The sequence below is a fragment of the Cavia porcellus genome, unplaced genomic scaffold, assembly GCF_034190915.1.
Source record: "Cavia porcellus strain 051 isolate PalLab524CR breed Dunkin Hartley unplaced genomic scaffold, mCavPor4.1 scaffold_23, whole genome shotgun sequence".
Lineage (NCBI taxonomy): Eukaryota > Metazoa > Chordata > Mammalia > Rodentia > Caviidae > Cavia > Cavia porcellus.
In genome coordinates, this window is record NW_026947506.1 from 39871367 (window position 1) to 39892709 (window position 21343).

The following is a 21343-nucleotide window of genomic DNA, read 5'->3' on the forward strand; positions in this document are numbered from 1 at the left end:
TAAGACCATGTCTCATACAGATCTACAGAAGGAATGTAAATACTGGAATCTAGCGTGCAACAAACAGTTTCTTATACATTTGTGATTCTTTTGAGTAAGTTTGTCCTGTAGTTAGACAGCTGATATAATCAATATATCTCTTCTTTTTGCTTTTTTCAGGGGAAGGGGTTTCTCTCAGGCCTGTTTATAACTGGCCCTAGACAATAAGGGAGCTTCAGTGCCCCACTCTTCACACCCGACGAAGCCAGTATCAGTACACTCCAGTGATGACTACTGACCTGTACTAGTGCACTTCTCCCCCTAAGTGGGCACACATGAGAAGTGTGCCCTTGCTCGCAGTCCCTTACCCCATCTGTGTTCTGGTGCCATATGCAGTGACCCAGTGCTGCTCCTAAGTTCTTGGGGTTAAGGACAATGAGAGGATGAGAAAAATAAAGACAAAGCTGGGGTCAGGTGGAGCCCTTTTCCTCCTGATGGGAGGAAGGAACTGTTCAACCCCTGCAGCACCTGTATTTATATACTGGGGAAGATGATGGCAATTTCAGCCCTCTGCCTAGCAACCCATTGCTTGGCAGGCCTGGGCCCCTTGCCTGCTTGGTGCAGGAACAACTTGTTTCCATAGCTTGTTTTGGTCTTTCTGTTTTTTTCTGGGCTGGCCTTGCTTTAGCCCCACACATGTGATCAATATCCAGATTCAACGGCTCTCTACACTTTCCCAACAAAAACATTCAATGATTCAGGTACAGAGGGAAACACCCTTAATATAGTAAAATCCACCAATGAAAAGTCTCGGCTACAATCACTCGATGGTGAGAGACAGAGAACTTTGACCCTCAGAGTGGAACACAAGGTTGTCCACACTTACTACCTGTATTTAATGAAGTTTAGAAAGTCAATCAAGACCAATTAGGCAAGAAAAAAAATAAATGTGCTTAATATAAAAATAAGTCAAACTGTATTTTCCCACAGGTTGTTCTGAGTATGTTTTTTAAAAATTGTATATTCTATACACAAAAATGAGAAATGATGAATCTAGCAAGCTTCCAAGACTGAAAATCATTTCTACAAATTAACAATGAGAAATGCAAAAAGAAACAAGATATCGATTCTATTTATAAAGGGGTGAGACATAAAGCAAAATTACTTGGAAGAAGCCTATCCAAGGAGGTGAAAGTATTGTACAGTGAAACGAAGTAGATAACATTGCTGAAAAAATTAAAGAACACACAGATAAACGGAAAGATGCCTCATATTCTTGAATTGCATAAACTAATATATTAAGATGTCAAATCTCCCCAAAACTATCTACAGTTTAATGTACCATCATCCCTATCAAAATCCCTATGACATTTTTGTCAGATTGAAAAACTGATCCAGAATTAAGAAGGCATTTAAAAAACCTACAAAGCAAAATTTGGAAGACTCACACTTCCTAAATTAAAACATAATACAAAGCTACTAAAATTGAACCAGCAAATAGTGGTATAAAGATAGGCAGCTGACTAATGGAACACACTGGAGGAAGCCCAGAAATACACCCTGCAGCCCACAGTTCAGTGACTTGGAGGAGGGAGAGAGGAAGAAGAGAGCTGAACGTGTCCTGGTCCGAGGCTGAGCACGCTACAAGCCGTGGGGCTGAATCAGCCAGTGCAGAAACCGGCAGTGCCCAGGAGCAAGAGCCAGCGTCTGTGTTTGCCAGGGGAAGGTGAGGGCAGTCAGGTGACTCAGGAGGGCAAGAGGGAGAGTGAGCATGGAATTCAAGGGGGGAGATGAATGCATGAGACAGGCATGGAAGGCAATGGACACAGAGGTAGTCAGGACTTCCACAGAGGACACTAGGATAGGCGTGGGCTGGCCTCAGGCGTCTGGGAGACCCAAGCCCTTCCATAACTGCAGTGGGCAGGACTTCTCTGATGTCCCGTTTCCTCCGAGGTCACAGCAAAGGCAGGACAGAGACTGTCCATAGATGTCATGCTGACACACTGTTGACCTTCTGCAGGTTGGTATACGAAAGGCAAAGTCCCATCAGGTCAGTGCTTGTCCTCCAAGGGGACTTGATGCGTGAGAGGCACTGGTTTTGAAAAGCTGGTCAGAAGTTTCCTTACAAGATCCCAGATGACAGTATTGTCTCTGTCTCCCTAACTTTCTCCAACCACCTCGCCAGGAGCACCGCCCTGCCACCATCCCCAGGAAAGTCCAGGTATTATGGTTTGGTCTGGATGTCCCTTCAAGGTCTCATGCACTCATAGGGGACGGGCTTTTGGAGGTCACTGAAACTAGAGTTTGTGATTGATTCATGGTCCAATGAATGCTGGGATTATGGATGTGAACCCAACAACCGCCCAAGGGTGGGTATTAACATAAGGGACAGAAAGAGGCCTGTCCCTTCCCTCTCTTGTTGCTTTTGCTGTTTTTCACCATCATGAACTGTTGCCCCTCTGCCATGTGTCCCGTGCCTTGGGGCCAACCAACTGAAACCTGGACAAACTAAGCTAAATAAACCTTTTCCATGAGCAAAGTATCTAGGACAGCAGGGAAGAGCCCTGGACTCTGTCCTGAAGACCTCATGAGTGGGACTCAATGACGATTTTCTAGGGAGCTCAGCTTCCCAGCAAATTCCAGCCCACATGCACACAACTCAGAAGTCAGCCAGCGTGAAGGGCCCAAGGGGACTGCGAGAGACAACCCACACGCAATCCACTTCTGTATCCAACTCGCTAGTTCTTGCCCGCAGAAAGGAACATGACCCAGATTTGCCTGTGGACATCTAAGGAGAAGACTGACGCCATCTTCCCCTCCTGTCTCTTTTACTAAAATGGACTTTAATGACAACTCACAGCCATGGCCCCACCTCCATCCTGACTGGCCAGTGATGGCATCAGGCCAGGGAACAGAACCCCAACACTTGTAGGCAGCCTAGACCCAGGGCTGCTCCCATGTCTGACCATAGTCCCCCCTCACCACCAGCACCACCAGCACTGTGACTGCATCACACACATCCCTCACTGAGTCACCCCAACACCGCAAGCAAGGTGATGGGTCCTGCAGAGCCCTGGGTTTAAGGCCGAGCCAGGATTTGAAGCAGACTTGTCTTTCTGGAGGTTCCAGACCTCCATTTGGAAGGACTCGGGTCTTACTGACTTACTCGGGTTCCCATGCGGTGTGGGTCTCCACCAGAGCTGCCGATGCACCATAGTGACATGGCAGGAGGGAAAGATCCAAAGTGATCCAGTCACACAGAAACTGCACCCAAATGGGTATGCCTCTGTCTCCCTCTCCACTCTGACTCTTCTACTTCTGAGATTTGTTTTCCGTGGAGACAGACTCTATAGGGCTTCCATGGTCATTTATCAGATAGGTGACAAGAGATGGTTCGAATGTGTCTCAGTCAGCTTCTCAGATGCCATCTGCTGATACCTGAAGGTCAGCACATACCGGAATTCTACAAAACTGAAGCACGTCACCGATGAGTAACCCGCAGGGCTCATGTCTCTCCAGAGCTTTCCAGATAGCTCTATCTTGCCCAGGCAGGCTTTGAACTTGAAAACTTCCTGACCCGGACTAATGAGTACCTGGTATTAAGAGAAGGGAGCACTACATCAGGCTGACAGGGTTTTTTTTTAGTTACTTAGTTGATCATTAAAATGCAAAGAGATCTTTCCTTTCACCAGGAATTTGTGGTCCAAAAGTAAAAGTCAACTTTGAGCAGAGAACAGTTTTCACCCACAAGCAGCTTCAGTGCGGGTGGCATCTACAGGAAGGACACTGGGAGATTAGCAAGATACTGTTCGGATGTGTGACTTCCACAGCCAGCGATGCTTAAAATCAGTTAACAGCCAGCGAACCCTGGGATTGACTTAGCTTTTCCCTCAGTTAAGCAGTGGCCTCCGTCTGGAAGGCCTGGGGGTCGGGGTGAAGCCACAGAGGCCTGGCCCTCAGAGTCAAGGGAGAGGAACATTGGAGCCTAGAAGAGTGGTGGCATGAGGTGGACAGCAGACATGTGGCAACCTGGGCCCTGCCCAGCCCACATATTAACCCCCCAGCACCTGCCCTGCCCTGGGGCGCTCAGCGGGCGGAGCTGGTGCTCAGGACTCAGCACTGGGGGGCTGGTGTGGAGCTCTTCTGTCCTCCGTGATTTGAAACCAACAAGACTGGGGTCTCCTCCCAACCAAGGTCTCTTCTACAGCCTGGACTTAGCAGGCCCCAGAGAAGGAGGCAAGGGATGGGGCAGGAAGAGGCCACCATTGGTCCTGTGTCCTTAGAGGGGGCAGGAAGGGCACTGTGCACACGGGCGCTCAGGGGAAGGAGACAGGTACCCACTGTGTGCCCTCTGGGACCTCCCCTCCTTCCCTCCCTCCTTCTCCATCTCCTCCGCTTTTCCATGCTTTTGCCCTTCCTTTCATTTCCCCATTTCATCCCTTCAGAAGGGATTCCTGACTTCCTCTACAGTCTCAGTCCTGGGCTGGGAGTGCCTGTTGAGCAGTCACTGTGTTTGTCAGGTGCCCTAGAAGGAGAATGTCCCTACACAGATGAGCAAGCTGAGAAATGTTAGCGGGAAAAGGCCTTGGTGTACTGGGAACCAGTGATGCTGAGCAGATGGAATTCCACACAGGCCTTGGATGAGAGGGATGAATCTAGGCAAAGAGAGTGAGGAGAGCATTGAGGGAGGGGAAGAGCTGTGCAAAGGCCCTGGGGCTGGAAAGATTATGCATTGCAAGGGTCTGAGGAAGGTCACTCTATGTGAAGAAAGTCATTGAGCCATTGAAGTTGGAGATTGATCCCATGTGTGGAGCTAAAGCAAGACCAGGCCTAAAAATCCAGAGAGCTCAAAAAGAGCCATATAAACAAGCTATTTCAGCACCTAGCAGGCAAGGGGCCCAGGCCAGCCCGAAAAACCAGTAGCTAGGCAGTGGGGTTGAAACCCACATTCTTCTTTGGAGGGTATAAATAACCTGCTCCAGTGGCTGAGCAGTGCCTTCTCTGCCATCAGGAGAGCAAGGGCTCCTCCTGCCCCCAGCGTTGGCCCTTCTTTATTTTCTCTCCTCTCCCCATCTTTCCCACGACTGTGAACACCTCAAGCTGCAGCTGGTGGATGCGGGAAGGGGAGCAAAGCAGAGGGATGCAGGGATGTGAGGGGAGGGTGGGCCGGGGTGGGCACAGTGTCACCCTTTCTGGTTTTTTTTTTTTTTTTAATTAAAGGAAGACAGTTTATTTGGGGAAGGGTGGGAGAAAGAGAAGACAGCTATTCGGGAAGAGCAGGGAGCATCAGGATGTGAACACCTGTGCAGAGCAGTGACAGGAGCAGATTCACGGGCTCCTGGGCAGAGGGGCGCTGTTAGTGGGGCAGGGGGTGGCTGAGAGAGACCTGGGGAAGTCAGGAAGCTCTTGCAGGGTGGTGGGAGATGGCGGTGGGTGTGGCTAGGATGGTGGAATACACAGCAAAGAAGTCGATGGCTCTAAAACACGATTTGGAAGCAGACTTCTTCCTGGCTGTGGGGAGATGGATCCTATCGTGGTTGATATCTAGGCGCTCCTGCATGCATGGTGCACTCACAGGTGGGGACTTGAGCTGACTGGATCTTGGATTCATCCACTGATACATTCAGAGTTAAATATGATGTTGGAGCCGGGCGTGGTGGCTCACACCTGTAATCCCAGCACTCGGGAGGCTGAGGCAGGAGGATTGTTGGGAGTTCCAGACCAGCTTGGGCTACAAAGTGAGCTCAAGGCCAGCATGAACTGCATAGTGCCAGACTCTGTCTCAAAAAGACCAAAAAAAAAATGATGTTGGAGTCGAGGCCTGGTCGGAGGAGGCCACTGTGGGAAGTGGACAGGAGGTGTTTATCTCCCACCCAGCTCCCTTGATCTCTCTGTGCTTCCTGTCTCCTTGCCATGAGCTGGTCTGCTCTGCCCCGGCCCTCTGCCATGCTGCCTGCCTCGGGGCCAACTGACCCTGCCCTGAAACCTCTCCAGACCTTCAGCCAAAATGAACCTCTCCACTAACACGACGAGGGCATCGGGTATTTTGCCCCAGCAACAAGAAAGTGACTAAGATGGAGCCACGGATTGACAGCACCCTCATTCAAAATCCTAGCAGGTTCACTGGCAGAAGCTGAGCAGTGACTCAGAAAGTGTAAGAGTGGCTGATGAGGAGCAGGGAGCTCGAGGGTGTCAGGACCCCAGACAGTGAGGGGAGAAACTGGAGCCTGGAGCAAACACATATGGACTTAAAGGATGGATGCCAAAGACTGCAATGGGTGCACACACGGACACACGCTTGTCTAAGACAGTGCGGTGCTCCCATGGGTGTGTGGAGGAACACCAGGATGTGGCAGGAGTGGCTGTGACCCGCTAGGAGAGGGGGCCAGGATGTCAGTGGTTTCCGAGAGTGGACCAAACTCTGCACCACTCTCTGGCCCCTCCCCAGAACATGGAGGGCCTCAGGGCTACATATGTGCCCGGCCTATCTTTGAGCACTAAATATCCAGGTACTCATCCTCCAGGGAGCACCACTGTGAGAAGGCCATGTGCAGGGTAATGTCCAGGCCCTGTCGCTCTGTTACAGGAGACAAGAAGAGCAGCCCAGGGGACACCACGCTGTCACATACCATCCCATCTTTCCTTCTGGGACCGACTCAGTCTCAAAGTCCCGTGCCTCAGTTTCCCCGTGTGTAGGTGGAGATGTAGAATGCGGTGAGAGTGATAAGGTGGCATAGGGTTTCCCAGTCTGGCTGAGGTCCAGGGCCCCATGAGCACTGAGCAGCTGTGGGCAGGGTGAGGAAGCCGACCACGAGAAGGGCAGGGGCTGCCCTGCTGGCCGGGGAGTGGGGACCAGGCTGTTAGGGTTGGGAGAAGCTGAGGGAAAGGGAAGTGCGGCTCCTCTTCAAGAAGGGTGATACAACTTCCTGCGGTACAGTCGCGTCGTGCTCTCTCCCACAGTTTCTTCAGCTCAGATGCGTGGGCAGAGCCTGGACTGAGCGGTCCTGTGTGTCACCAACCCCTGTACCTCTCCACCACTGCTCAAGGGTGGCTGTGTGCCCTGCTACTGAGATCCCAGTGCCTGGGTGACAGGCAACTCGTTGCCAATCAGAGCCCTCACTGCCCCTGTGATCAAGGAAGATTCAGATTGGCCAGGAAACTCACGGCACTCAGAGAAGCATCTAAGGAACCTTACTAAAATCCAGGCTTCTGCCCCCACCTGTGGCATTGCAAAGGTGGGGACCAGAGTCTGAGCCAGGCAGCCAGCCTGATGAGCCTGGGTCCAGGGGAAGACTTTGTGGATTCGCCAGGAATGAGGTCCGGTCCTGGGTGCGATGTGACAGTCATATTTCCTGAACCAAAGCTGTTGTAAGACCCTGTCTCCTCCTCTCTAGGGTGTAAGGGCAGAGGGCACCATGCAAATGCAGGCCAATCTTTGGGAGTCTTGCTCTAGGTGAATGTAATAGTCGCTGACCTCAGGAATGATATGAACTCAGAACCAAAGGCTCAAACCAGGGATAAAATGGCCACCAGGCCTTGGTGCTACCTAGTGATTGCAGGGAGCCCTTGCCTTGCAGAGAGGGGATAAAGAGCAGGCCTGGAGCCTGGTGCCAGGCTGGGAACCGAGGGCGGGTGAGCCCCACCATCACTGTCCTCATCCTCTGTGAAGCTGAGCCCTGGGCACAGCCAGGAAGAGGCTCACAGCAGCTCTCCTGCCCCACAAGCCCCGGTGGGTAGGCAGCCCCTTTCCTGCCTCATCAGAGAAGCAGACTGGGAGACACTCAGAGAACCTAAGGGAAAAGAGACAGAGGGACCCAGGATGAGGTGGGGAGGGCATGAAGAAAGGAAACAGAGCCACACGAAAGAGTTAAGAGACCCAGAGAGGCAGCTGCGCAGCACCCACCCAACAAGTGGCCCGGGGGAGTAGGTGAGTGAGGAGGCCCAGGAGGCCCAGCTCTGCTCCATGTCTCTCAGTGGAAGAGGAGCCTGGGGACAGAGGACAGGCTACCTTGAAATTGTACACAGGGGAGGCCCTTCTGCAATGCAGGGAAAGAAGAAGTCTGATGGACAGGGGAAGTGCTGGCCACAGGGTGGAAATGGGCTGACCACGCCCTCCCTCAGTCCTCAGCGGGAGCTGGCCCTGGCTCTCCAGACTTCCCTACCCAGCTCTCCCCTCTCCTGAGTCCCCAGAGCCCTGCTGTCTGCCTTGGTGGCTCTGCTGGCTCACACCCTGGAGGAGAGCAGGCCATGGGCTGGGTCCTGCTGCTGCTCTGGCTGCCTGCAGTGTCCCTGCAAGCTGGTGAGTGAAGGGACAGCCCTGCCAGGGGCTCTGAGCACACCCAGGAGGGGCCAACGGGAAGAGGAGCGGCCCAGTGGGCACTGGCAGAGGGTCTGTGGGGGGAGCCAGGTCCCTCCCCTCCCCACAGGGCTGCTGCACAGGGCGCTGTACTCCCCCCATGCCTGCTGTCCTCCCCGAGCCTGGAGAAGGACGCCAGGCCGGAGGGACAGTCCTGCCATCTGCTGCATGACTGCCTGTGGATGCAGGTGCTGAGGGCCTGAGGTGCCCTCTGCGTCCTCAGTGCCTTCGACCTCTCTCCTCCCGCCTCTTCCAGCTAACTCAGCCAGATCCAGCAGAGAACTCTCCTATGGGGTTATTCAGCCAAAAAACCTCTCTGCTGCCATCGGTGGCTCCCTTGAAATCCCCTTCTCCTTCTACCACCCCTGGACCTTGGCCAGGAATCCCCAAGTGAAACTGTCCTGGAGACGGAACCACTTCCATGGGGAATTTTTCTACAACACAAGTCCACTCTTCACCCATGAGGATTTCAGGGACCGGCTCTCCCTGAACTGGACAGAGAACCTGCAGTCTGGTTCCCTCAGAATCCAGAAGCTGCGGAAAGAGGATGAGAACGTGTACTTCTGCCGAGTCCAGCTGAAGACACAGAGGGAAGGCACAAAGATGTGGCAGTCCATCCAGGGGACCAGAGTCAGCATCACCCCCGGTGAGCCCGCGCCAGTCCAGGCTCCTCTGTCTCCTGTGGTGGCTTCCACTTCTCTCCCACCTCTGCTGTCAGGACCCCTGGATGTCACCTCAGGCTCCACCCCTCCTGACCCTCCTCTCAGGCTCCTCTCCCCTGACACATCCTTCACCTTTTCTCTTCCCCATATTCCTCTCCACCCTGAGCTGGGGTCCCCGACCTGGCTTCTTGCTGTCTCCTCAGATCCAGCCCCACCCCACCTGCACCTGTAGCACCCGGCAGACCCCCGTTACCTCCCCTCTTCCTCCACACTGGGCTGCTCCACCTGGGCTTCCTTGCCTCACCCCATCACCTCCAGGTGGCTGTGACTCCTCTGTGGTTTCCGTCTCTACGTCCTGTGTCTGGACCCCGGGAAGCCACAGGGTGGTGCCACAGCTTCGCTTCCACCCTGCCCCTAGCTCAGCTCAGAACGCACAGCAGGTGCCCAGTTAGTTAGTGGCCTCAGTGCCCTCTGGGCCCCCGTAACCCCCATCACCTTGTTTCCCATCCTCCCCACTTCCTTTCCCAGTCTGTTCCCCAAACCACACTGGGAGACTGAGGCCAGCACAGCCTAAACACCTGCACCATCACGCTAGCAGTGCCAATGGGACCGAGAGGGACTGCAAAGGGTTCTCTCTCACCACAGCCTCATATTCCCAGTGGGTCTTGAGCTTCTCGTTCACCTAGTAACAGGGTCACAGCCTTACCGACTCCGTGCAACACTCTGCAGGGCTGTGGAATCAGAACCTCAGGTCAGTGCAGAGTGGTCAGGGGTTGGGGGGAGCTCACAGGTGGAGGCAATAAGGTTGTGCATTGAAAACATTTTGTAACTTTGATAATCAACTAAGTGGGTTAAGTGGATTTGCTTTGAATAAGCATTTCCTTTAGCCATCGTTCTCACCACGGGCAGTGACAGCCGGCTCCTCCCTGCCAGGACAGACGCTGCCTTTCTCTGTAACTCACTGCCAGCACTGAAGTACTGTACTGATTGCAGAGCAAAGGGAGCATGGCCTGCATCACACACGGTTCAGAGCCCTAGATTCCAACGTCCAGGAGCCTCCACGTGTTTCCTTAAAGAGCCTCTCCTGAAGCTCTGCGGTTCCCTGCCCGCTCTTACACTCTGTCTAATTCCCCCTTGCTTTCCTTCTTTCTCTGCTTCTGTCACCTGTACTGTAAGGGTTTCATTTGCATGTATTTTTGCAGGGGTATGGATTGAACCCAAGTCTTTAAGCACGGTAGTTGAGTGTTTCTGTCAGAGAGCCAGACCCTCAGCCCTACCTTGAGTTTTTCCATCAACACATTTTTAAATTAATCAACTTAATTGAATATTCACACCTTTATTTAAAAAACCAAAGAAATACTTTTAATCTAACTGAAAGACCAGCATGCAAATGTATCAGAAACTGCAGAAATACAGCAAATACAATCAAGTTTGTTCTTAGCTTGATTTGCTTTATATAATTTTATTTTTCTAATCAAGTCTAATTGTATTTTCCTTTATAACATTTTTTTTTTTTGAGACAGGGTCTTGCTCTGTCATTCAGACTGGCCCTGAACTCACTATGGAACCGAGGCTGGCCTTGAACTCACCGGCAATCCTCCTGCCTCAGCCTCCAAGTGCTGGAATTACAGGCATGCGCTGCCACACCTGGCTAATATTTTTTTCTAAACAAAAATTTTCTTTCTTCACTAGTGACTAAAAATACTTTCAATTCAAAATGTTTTTCTAATTTTTGTATGGTTTTTCACAATAAAATTTTCTCTCTCTCTCTCTCTCTCTCTCTCTCTCTCTTTTTTTTTTTTTTTTTTTTGTCTTTTACCTTTTTATCGGTACCGGGGATCGAACTCACGACTGCCTGCTTGCAAGGCAGGCGCTTATGCCACTGAGCTAAATCCCCAGCCCCTCAATAAAATTTTTAATAGTGAAAATTTATTTTGGTATATGGCATGAAGGACCCCAAAAAGTAGATCTTTATGGCAAGCAACTAATGAATCCTAACCCATTTATTGAATATTTTTTCTCTTCTCAGTATCCCCCTTTTTTTCTTTTTCCAGTGCTGAGAATCAAATCATACATGGTAGGCAAGTGCTCTAGTACTGAGCTACATTCCCAGCTGTAGGCCTCATTTCTGGATTCTTTTGAAGAATAGCATTCATTTCTGGTGGGTTTGTTTTGTTTCACTAAATTGTCTTTTCTTCCATCAGGACCACACTGTGTTGTGATTGTAACTTTATCACATGGTTTCAATGGCTGATGAAACTATTTCTATCTCAGCCACATTACTTATTCCTCAAAAAATTTGTTATTGCTACTTTCCTATTATTTCATAGAAACATTAGAAAAAAATTGCCAAGTTTAGAGAAAACGCTCTCTGTGATCTTTTAAATCTCAATTGCATTAAACCTATTGACAGACTATGCATCATATATGATCTTCCCACTCAGGAAGGGGTCCTACTTTATATCCCCCAGAAAACCTCAGCAATGATCTTCTAAAAATCATATGTATATGTCCTATAAGATTTTTGTTGCTGTATTTTATATTTTATAATTAATGAAAAATATTAATTTTTGAATTTTTAAATAATTTTAATATAAAAATAGGGCATAAATTCTGGCCACGACAGCAGAATATACGCACATGCTTAACTTTATTCTGACTCAAAATATACCAAAGCAAAAGAAATTTTTAAAGACAAAAAGAACTCCAGAATAAAAACTGCGAGCCAGATGTCCAAAAATAAAACTTGAGAGGCTGGGAAGACTGACAGATCTGGTGGAGGAGACCAGAGGTGCTGAACCCTGAGCCAGTAGTGAGGGACCCAGAAAAATAGCAGTTTACACCACAGAATGCCGGAGAGGCTCAGCAATGCCAGTTTCAGGTATCCCAGAAAGTGGGACTCAGGGCGGATCTGGAAATTAGAAGGCTGATTAAAATCACAAAAGCCAGCTGTCTTAGTCACTTTTCTCATCACAAATACCGAACACCCAGACTTACAGGAGGAAAGGTTTCTTTTGGCTCCCATTTAGGCCCATGATTGGCTGGCTCCAAGGCAGACGGGAAGCAGAGAGAGTCAAGGGGGGAGCTGGAAAGGGAGATGTAACCTCCAGGAGGAGGAATCAACAAAGAAGACAAGAGAAAGGGCCAGGAGGGACAAAGGAGGAGGAGAGAGTGGGGTCTCAGAATCCAAATGAACAAATCCGAAGGGCGAGTATCAAATGCCAAACGGCTGGGCATGGCTGTGTGCACCTGCAGTCCCGGCTGTTTGAAGGCTGAGGGGCTGGAGGGTCAGTCAAGCTGAGTTCAACACCAGCCTGGGAAAAATAGGGATACTCTGTCTTTAAAAAAAAAAAAAAGACACCTGAAAAGTTGAGTGAGATGAAGAAAATGGGGGTGCACGTGTTATTTAGAAATATTAGGTTAATGTGTTTTTAAAAAATAGCTAAATGGCAGGCATGGTAGCGCACGTCTGTAACTCCAGTACTGTGGCGGGTGAGGCAGGAGGACTGTGGGAAGGGAAGGGAGGGCAGAGCGCGGGGGCAAAGGGAGAAGGACAGGGCAAGAGGAGGGAGACAGCGAAAGTTGTTGAAATAGTGATTCCGAGAAATGGGAAGCAGATATGGGGCCCGTATGGGATGTTGCTGCTTTTTACAAGCTGTGCAATATTTGTTGACTCTAAAATATGACCCTATACAACTTTGAAAAAAGGTTACATTTTAAAATTAATAATGTGCTGGTAATACTTGCCCATAATAAAAAATGTCCAAATAGTATGCAAGGAAGTCAAATGAAAAGCACAGTAACACCCTGCGTGGCCTACTTTAGCTCCCCGTTACCACCTCATCTCTCTCTCCGTGAAAGGTCTCTTGTAGGCATAGATACACCACAAATTCACTCTACTGTGCTCTACAACTTGTTACTTTTCCTTAGTGTACCTTGCAACCTTTTTTGTTTCAGTGCATAGACATCTGGGCGCTTTCCTTCTCTCTGTCTCTGTCTCTGTCTCTGTCTCTGTCTCTCTCTCTCTCTCTCTCTCTCTCTCTCTCTCTCTCTCTCTCTGTCTCGGGACGGCTACCTAGTATCCCACTGTAGCCATATCACTATTTATTTCATCAGTCTCCTAAGTTAAAGACATTGAAGCAGGTGCCGCATCACAAATATCACTTCAAAGAACACCCCTAAATACAAACCTCGTTGCCAAGATTATGCCCCTTTATCCTACCATTGTGGTGAGAATTTCTCCTTCCTTAAACCCTGGCTGATGCTTGATATATTCCTCCACCCAGATCAATTTAAAAATAAAAAGGCTACCTCTTGTTTAATATGCATTTGTTTAAAAATGTGAATAAATATTAGCATCAGGATTCTGGTATTATTAAATAGTTGTAGTGTTTTCCACATTTCCCTGTATACTGGGAATGTCTATCTGAAAATTATCTGTTCCTTGAATTTTTACGAGAATTTCTCCACATAACTTCCTAAACTTGGAATGTGTCTAAAAGTTCCTTTTTTGTTTTAAGTCGCTTAAGTCACAGAATAGTGGGTTTCATTTTGGTGTATTTGTACATACATGTGATATATTTTGCTTATTTTCACGTTCCCTGATATTCCCCTCCCCCTTCACCTGATCCCCTTCCACTTCTCTGTAGTCTACTTTCCTGTGATTTTTAAAAATATTCCATCTATAAGAAAACATGCTGTCTGACTTTCTGAGTCTGACTGATTTTGCTTAACATGATGATCTCCAGTTCTATTTTTCTGCAAATGACATGATTTCACTCTTTCACATCTGATTAACAGTCCTTGTGTATATGTACAGTACCATATTTTCTTTATCCATTATCTGTTGATGGGCACCAAGGCTGGCTTTATAACTTACCTATTGTGGTTTGAGCCACAACTAATGTATGTAGGTATCGCTATAGTATGGCAACTTTTTAGCTCTTCTAGAAATATACCGGAGACTGACACACATAGCTAGATCAAATGACAGCTCTATTTTTTTCCCCCTGAGGAATCTCCACACTGATTTCCATAGCAGCTGTACTAACTTACATTTCCACCAGCAGTGGAGAAGAGTTTTGCCCCCACCTGCGTTTTTATGGTCTTGATGATAGATAGCCATTCTGACAAGAATGAGTCTCAGTGTAACTTTGATTTCCATTTTCCTAGTGGTTAAAGATGAACACCTTTTTATATATAGTATTTATTGGTCATTTGTACGTCTTCTTTTGAGAAGTGCCTGTTCATTTGCACATTTATTGACCGCGTTATATTTCTAGTTAAGTTTTTGAGGTCTTTCTGTAGTGTGAATGTTTACCAGCAGAGGCGTAGCTGGCAAAGATTTTCTCTATCCTGGAGGCTGTCTCTTGGCTGTTGATTGTTTCCTCTGCTGTTGCTTGAGGTCGGCCCATTTGTTGATTCTTATTATCTCCTGTCTTATTGGCATCCTGTTCAGGAAGTCTTTACCTGTGCATATGACTTGAAGTGTTTCCCTTAGTTTTCTTCTGTCATTTCAAAGTTTAAGGTCTTATACTTAGGTTTTTGGTCCATTTTGAATTGATTTTGTACTGAGTGAGAATTAGGGATTTAGTTTCAGTCTTCTTCATATGGATAGCCATTCTTTTTCCGTATCAGGAATCAAACTCAGGACCTTGAGCTTGCCAGACCGGTGCTTATGCCGCTGAGCTGTATCCCGGCCCCTGGATGTCCAGTTTTCCCAGCACCAATTATCAGTGAGGTTATCTTTTTCCCCAATGTGTTCTGGGCCCCTGCCTGTAGAATGAGATAGCTATAGGTCTTCCTGTGTCTTTTATTTCTGTTGTCTATGTGTCAATTTTTGTTCAAATAATGTTTTGGGGGAGGGTTGGTACTAGGAATCAAACTCAGGACCTCATGCGTGCTGGGCAGGCACTGTGGTGCAGAGCTTTGTCCCCAGCCCAGTGACGTGTTTTTGTTACCATGGTTTTGTAGTGTGATTTGAAAGCAGCTATTGTGATACTCCCAGCCCTACTCATTTTGCTCAGGGCTACTTTGGCTATTCTGGGTCTTTGTGCTTCCATATGAATTTTAGAATTGATTTTTCTAGTTTTGTGAAGAATCTCATTGATATTTTGATAGGGATTGGACTGAATCTGTAGATCACTCAGTACGTTTTAGTCAAGTTAATATTAATTCAGACACTCCAAGAAGGGTATCTTCAATTTCTTTTTTCAGTATTCTATAATTTTCAGTATTGAGGGCTTTAATGCCCTTTGCTAGGCTTATTCCTGTGTGTGTGTGTGTGTGTGTGTGTAAACTAGTGAAATGGAATTGTTCTCAAATTCTTTTTCAAGGGTTATTAGTGTCTCCTGATTTTGTGTGTTGTTTGCTGTCACTTTGTTCAATTTGTCCATCAGAATTAAAAGCCTTCTGGGGGAGTGCTTCTAAGAAAAGAATCATATCATCTGCAAAGAGAGGTGATTTGACTTTTTTCTTGTTTATATCCCTTTTCTTTCTCTCATCTAATTTCTCTGGCTAAAATTTCAAATACTATATTGAACAAGAGCATCAAGAATGGACACCCTTGCCAGGCTTGGTGGCACATGCCTGTAATCCCAGCACCCAGGAAGCTGAGGCAGGAGAATCATTGCAAGTTCAAGACCAGCCAGGGCTACAAAGTGAGCTCAAGGCCAGCCTGGACCGCATAGTGAGACCTTGTCTCAAAAACACACACACAAAAAAACAAGGACACCCTTATTTTGTTCCTGTTTTTAGAGTAAATCTTTCAGTCTTTGACCATTTAGTATTATGTTGTCTGTGAGTTTGTCAAATATACTTTTGTTATACTGGGATAGGATCCTTCTATAGCTAAAAACTTCTTCCAAATTTTTATCATGAAGGAATGTTTTAATTTCATCTAAGGCTTTTTCTGGATCTATTGAAATGATCACATGATTTTTATCTCAATTCTATTTATGTGGTGAATTATATTTATTGATTTATGTGTGTGGAAGCTTCAAAAGGTATTTCCTTAATAGCATTATCAATCTCTTTGTATACCCTTCAATTCAGGTTTACTGTTTCTTAAATCATTTTTTTAAAATTAATATTTGAAAAATAATTAATATTTGGTTCAAAAAACTATGCATTCCACAGAGATTTTTACATTTATTGGCTTACTGAGCATACATTCATTGATGACATCAATTAATTTTATTGTTAGATAGGGTGATGTCTTTTTGGTTTTCTTCTAAATAACAAGGTCCTGCATTTATTTTTTTTATTACTATCTATCAATAAACTTATTCCCAAATAGGTTGTCATTATTTTCTGCCTTTGAGTTTTCACTGGGCTGGCTACTCTCATTTTGGTACTTTTTCTTCAGAAATTGAATGTTTAAGTCATTAAAATAATTTCCTCTCATTTTAAATAATGAGTTTAGTATTATGAATTTAGTCTATTTAGTCACACTCCAGGTTTTAATATACATATAATGCTCTTTATTTTCTAAATGACATGTTATTATGTATTATTTAATTTTTAAAACTTTCAGTTCTCAAATGAGATGGTATTTATACTTTTACTAATTTGTTTTCAAACTTTTAATTGACATATAAGTACACATATTTATGGGGTATGGTGTGATGCTTACACACCTGTAACTTTTCTTAATTTCTAATTAAGGGTGGAAAAAGAATTTGGCCCATATCCATCTAAAGATGTTACTGAAGTCTGTAATTTTTTTGTAAGACTCAGTACTATATCAATTTTTAAATAATGCATTAAACATCCACAAAGAAGGTATAATCTGTTTGTAGGACCTGAAGAGTAATGGAAATTAATCTTTAAGACATATTTCCCTGTATACTCTCTGCTTTACAGATTTTTCTCAATCATATGATGCTTAACAAGGATGCTATCATCTGAAAAGGGCATTTTTAGATGATTCCATTCTTTCATGAAATCATCACAAAGACAGCTATGTGATTTTATAAGATCTCTTTGGATATGTAGTTTGTCACTGACCAAAACATTGTTATACACCTATTCACTGCATCAAAGCAATCCTATAAAAGTACATATACCATGCATTTCCATTCATGGGGGTCCTTAGAGTAGTCAAAGTTGCAGAGATGGAAAGCCAAATTATGGTTGCCAGAGGCTTCCAATGTAGGGAACAGGGACTGGTTTAATGGGTTCAGGTTTCCTTTCGGAACATGAAAAACTTCTACATTTGGGTGATTAAGATAGAGCAAAACAGTTTGAATATATCTAGCACCACCAAACTGTACAATTTCATAGGGTTAAAATGGTATTTTGTTACATCTATTTAGAATAACAAAAATAATTTTTAATTCCATGACTCGGGTATCTAATTTGTGACTGATGAGGTGTCTGAGGACACCACCAACAAATGGTATAGAGTCGAGATTTAAACTGGTGTCAAGATTCGAAGCCTTTAGCATTTCCCCTTGTCGCTCCTTCCGAGAGCTCCTCTACCCATACAGAAAGGAAGGTTTGTTCCCTGAACCTAGTGAAAAAGAATCCACCCCTTGACCCAGATACCTCCACTTCTCCAGGGGAAGATCTGCTTATTTCTTATTTCTCCACAGCTGCTAAGACCACTACGCCGGGACCCACCAGTGTGACCTCTGAAACTACCACATCTGGTCTCCAGTTCACAAGAGAAAAAGGGAACTCAGAGCCTCAGCCCCTGAGTCTTGGAGCAATAGTGGGGGTGACAGTGGCTGCCGCTGTGGCACTCATAACCATGACTGTGGGACTGGTGGTCTTCTTTGGGTGGCAGAGAAAGAAAGGTAAGTGTTCCAGGACCAGATTGCTCCCAAGCTTCCCAGAACCTCCCTGCATCAAAATCATTGAAAATGCTTCTTTAAAATGCAGATCCCTGTCAGACTCTGCTCGAACCCACTGAGTCAAGCTCTGGGCGTGTGCTGGGGAATTCCCAACTGTAACAAGTGTCTCAAGTCAGGCTGTGGGATCGAGCTCCAGAACCACCAACTCCTCCCTGCCCACGCAATCTGATCATTTGCCAATACAGTAGTTCCCCTTTGATTTAGTCATTTCTTACAAATCCTCATATTTTGGTTCTTAGAGGAGGGACAGTCACCTCTGGGGAAAGTAAGGAGACAGACAGCAGAAGGAACAGGAATTTGGCTCAGCTCAGGAAGGACTAGACCAGTGTTCATATTCCAGAACCTGGCTTGGAAAGGAAGAATAAAATACAGATAAAGCATACAGCCTGCTTTTTAAAGAACCCAGTGGCAGGGTATTGCATGTAGGGGTGGAGACTATGTCTCAAGGGCTAATTGTTCTTTAGGAAAAGGCTAAAAGAGGTCAGAGGAAGGAGAGCAGGGACTCTCCAAAGGAAGTAAAATATGTAAAAAAAAAAAAATCCCCAAAGAATAAAAAGAATCAGACAAAAGCTAAGGGTAGTGGAAAGGACCATCATTGGTCATCCAAGCAAAGACTCCATTTTAAGAACTGTTACTAATTGAGCCAGGGCAATACCAACTAGCGCTCAGAAGAGTGCTGTAAGACCAGGCAGGAGAGTATGGAAGGGCTGACGGCACAAAAGTCAAATAGGTAGGTGGTGATGAGCAAGGTGGTGGGGAGAAGCAAAGGGAAAACAGGAGGGATAAAGAAGCAAAAGACAGGAAGAGACTGTCTTAGAATTTGCTGTCAAAGATGCCAGGACAGGTGTGAGCTGGTGAGACCCAGGCCCTTGGTGACTGATGTGGACAGCCCTTCTCTGCCTGCCTGGTCCACGTCAGGACTTCCAGAGCACAGGGTACAGGCGAAAGGGTGAGACAGAGTCTGTCTATGGATGTCACACTGATGCACTGTTGGTCTCCCTACAGGTCAGCAAACTAAAGCCCAAAGCCCTGCCAGGTGAGCGCTTCTCCTCCAAAGGGCTGGGGTGAGGAGTGGCAAGTTTCCTCCCGAGCACCAAATGAGCTCTTTCACAGCTGCTCTCCCACCGCTGATGGGACATTCTGTCCACCCTTGTCCTCTAATAGGCCAGGCGCTTGGCCTCTGCAGGCTCCCTCCCTTGATGATGAGAACCACGACCAGTCTGTCACATGGCTCCCTCTTTCTCCTGCATGTCTTTCCTTCTCTCCTCCCAGTTCTTACACTGCTTCTGTTTATCTGTCTCCTGGAAGCCTTGCACACAACTGGACACAACCAGCTCGCCTAGGTCTTGTCCTCTGCTTTCTTCTCTGTCCAATCTGATGTTTCTTCCAGTAAATATGCTACGGACTCCAGGAGTCCTCTGCCTGCAGCTCCGCCACCTTTCTTGTCCTTCCCTTCTCATTCTCCCTTCCTCTTCCCCTGCCGTGGTGCCATTACCATACTTGTCCTGCCCCAAACCAGCCTCCATCCTTCCTCCCCATGCCCCGTGTTTTACTACCTGCCCTTCCTCTGGGCCCTTCTCCTTCCAGGAAACCACCATATTTGCCCAGAGGACTTGAAACTCACCAAATTGGTTTTATTGGCCTCCTTGGCCTAGTTGTAGTCAAGGCAGTGCCAGCACAGGGAACAGGGTTGACCCTTCCTGTTTCTCTAACCGCAGCAGCTTCCCTAGAACAGCCCTAACTTTCAGTGCTGAGGGACTTCAAGAAGCTAAGAAGCTGCCCAAGCCTGCAAGCTCCTTTTCCAAACAGCCTCGTGCTGAGGATCTAACAATGTCACCTTCATCCTGAGGATTTCAGGGCAGGCAGCAGAGCCCCCACTCAGAGAATCAGTCCCTGATAGGTCTTAACTGTATACTGCCTGGCAGCTAATACATCTCTCTCCTCTGGCCCAATGCAGGGAACTTGTCAAAAACAATGAGACCTATGAGAATGCTGGGTATTCAGGTGAGTCCCACCACCACTCCCACTCTATCTTTGTCTGTCTTTCTTCCCCAGACACACATATACACCTCGTCTACTGCACTTCCCAGTACTTTCCTTTTTCCCATTCTGCACCTCATCCCTCCCACAAGACCCTGGCCTGACCTAGCAGGTAACCTCACTCCTGGAGCAGCCTGTCTGTCCACCGTGCCTGTTGCACTACCTGATCTCTGTATTCCTTGTTTTCCCCCCAGAAAAACCTAAAGATGCCCAGATGAACCCCAAGGTAAGTAGCTCAGACCTAAAGGAAAGTCAGTGAAGTCTGGCAAAGGTGGAGTAGAAGGAGTGGAGGGCCCTGGGCTTGGCCAGGCACTTGGGCAGTAGGCTGGAGCCTTACGGTGGGGACAGTTGTCTTTGTGTCTAACCACCTTCTCTTTTGCTTCTTACCCAGAATGACATCGTCTATGCCTCCCTCAACCTCTCCAACTTGACCTCGCCAAAAGCACCTGCCTGCCCAGCTTCCCACAAGAAGCACCAAGAAGAGACACTGTACAGTGTCCTAAAGACCTAATGAGTGGGCCCGAATGGCAACAATGGGAATGATCACAGCTTCCAAACATAGCTAAGCCAGCTCAGAAGTCAGCAGGTTTGAAGGCCAGAAAGGAATTGAAAAGACCATCTACACTAGTTACCAGCTTCCGTGCCCTTGCCCAGAAATAGAAAATGATCCACAAAATTTGTCTGATTGCATCTAAAGAGGAAACCAAGGTCAACTTCAACTTCTGCTTCTCCACCACATAAATTTTAATAGACAGCTTATATCTAAGGCCCCTGCCGTATTTTTTTTCAGTGACTGCCTCAATACAGGGAGCACAAATCCCCAAATACTGGTAGCAGCTATTATGGTCTAGATCTAAAATGAACTCCCATTTTCTCATGTGTGGAAAAGGATCACAAGGGTGCTGTACTCAGTGGATTCAGCCATGGATGAGGAGCTAAATGCGCTGTTAAAAAATGGGGCCTGATTGGAGGTGGTCATGGGGAGCATGAACTGAAAACATGTATTCCTGTCCCTAGCAGGACCCTCCTTCTCTGCTTCCTGGCTCCCATGCACTGGTACCTTTTCTCCCACCATGTCTTTCCACCATCCTACTTTTGCCTTAGACCTTGCTGACTGCAGACTGGAACCATAAGCCAAAATAAACTTTTCCTCCCTTAAAGTGTGGGTGTCAGTCACTGTTTAAGCAACAGGAAAGTGATTAAGACATCAGCCTAGAATCAGTGTCTGCTCCTAAGTCTGACCCCCTCACCAAGATAACTACCATGCACTGCAACTGCGTCATACACACCCCTCACTAAATCACCCCTAGCGCCCCAAACCTTGCTGGGCCTTGCTGGGACACAAGCATAAAGGCAGATGATGAAAGTGCTTTCCTGAGGGTAGGTAGCAGCTAATAAATAGCCGAGCCAGGATTTGAACCAGATGTGTCCTGCTGGAGGTTCGTCCAGGA

At 47.1% G+C, this 21343-nt stretch overlaps 1 protein-coding gene across 1 annotated transcript; it reads left to right on the forward strand.

Moving 5' to 3' along the window:
• The first annotated feature begins 8103 nt into the window (after positions 1–8103).
• Positions 8104–21052, forward strand: LOC100715696 (paired immunoglobulin-like type 2 receptor alpha). Its single transcript, XM_013152788.3, has 7 exons — positions 8104–8278; positions 8592–8981; positions 17592–17795; positions 18858–18888; positions 19810–19856; positions 20087–20118; positions 20284–21052. Exons 1-7 carry the CDS (start codon positions 8227–8229, stop codon positions 20401–20403), a joined length of 876 nt encoding a protein of 291 aa, XP_013008242.2. The 5' UTR covers positions 8104–8226; the 3' UTR covers positions 20404–21052.
• The last annotated feature ends 291 nt before the right edge of the window (positions 21053–21343 follow it).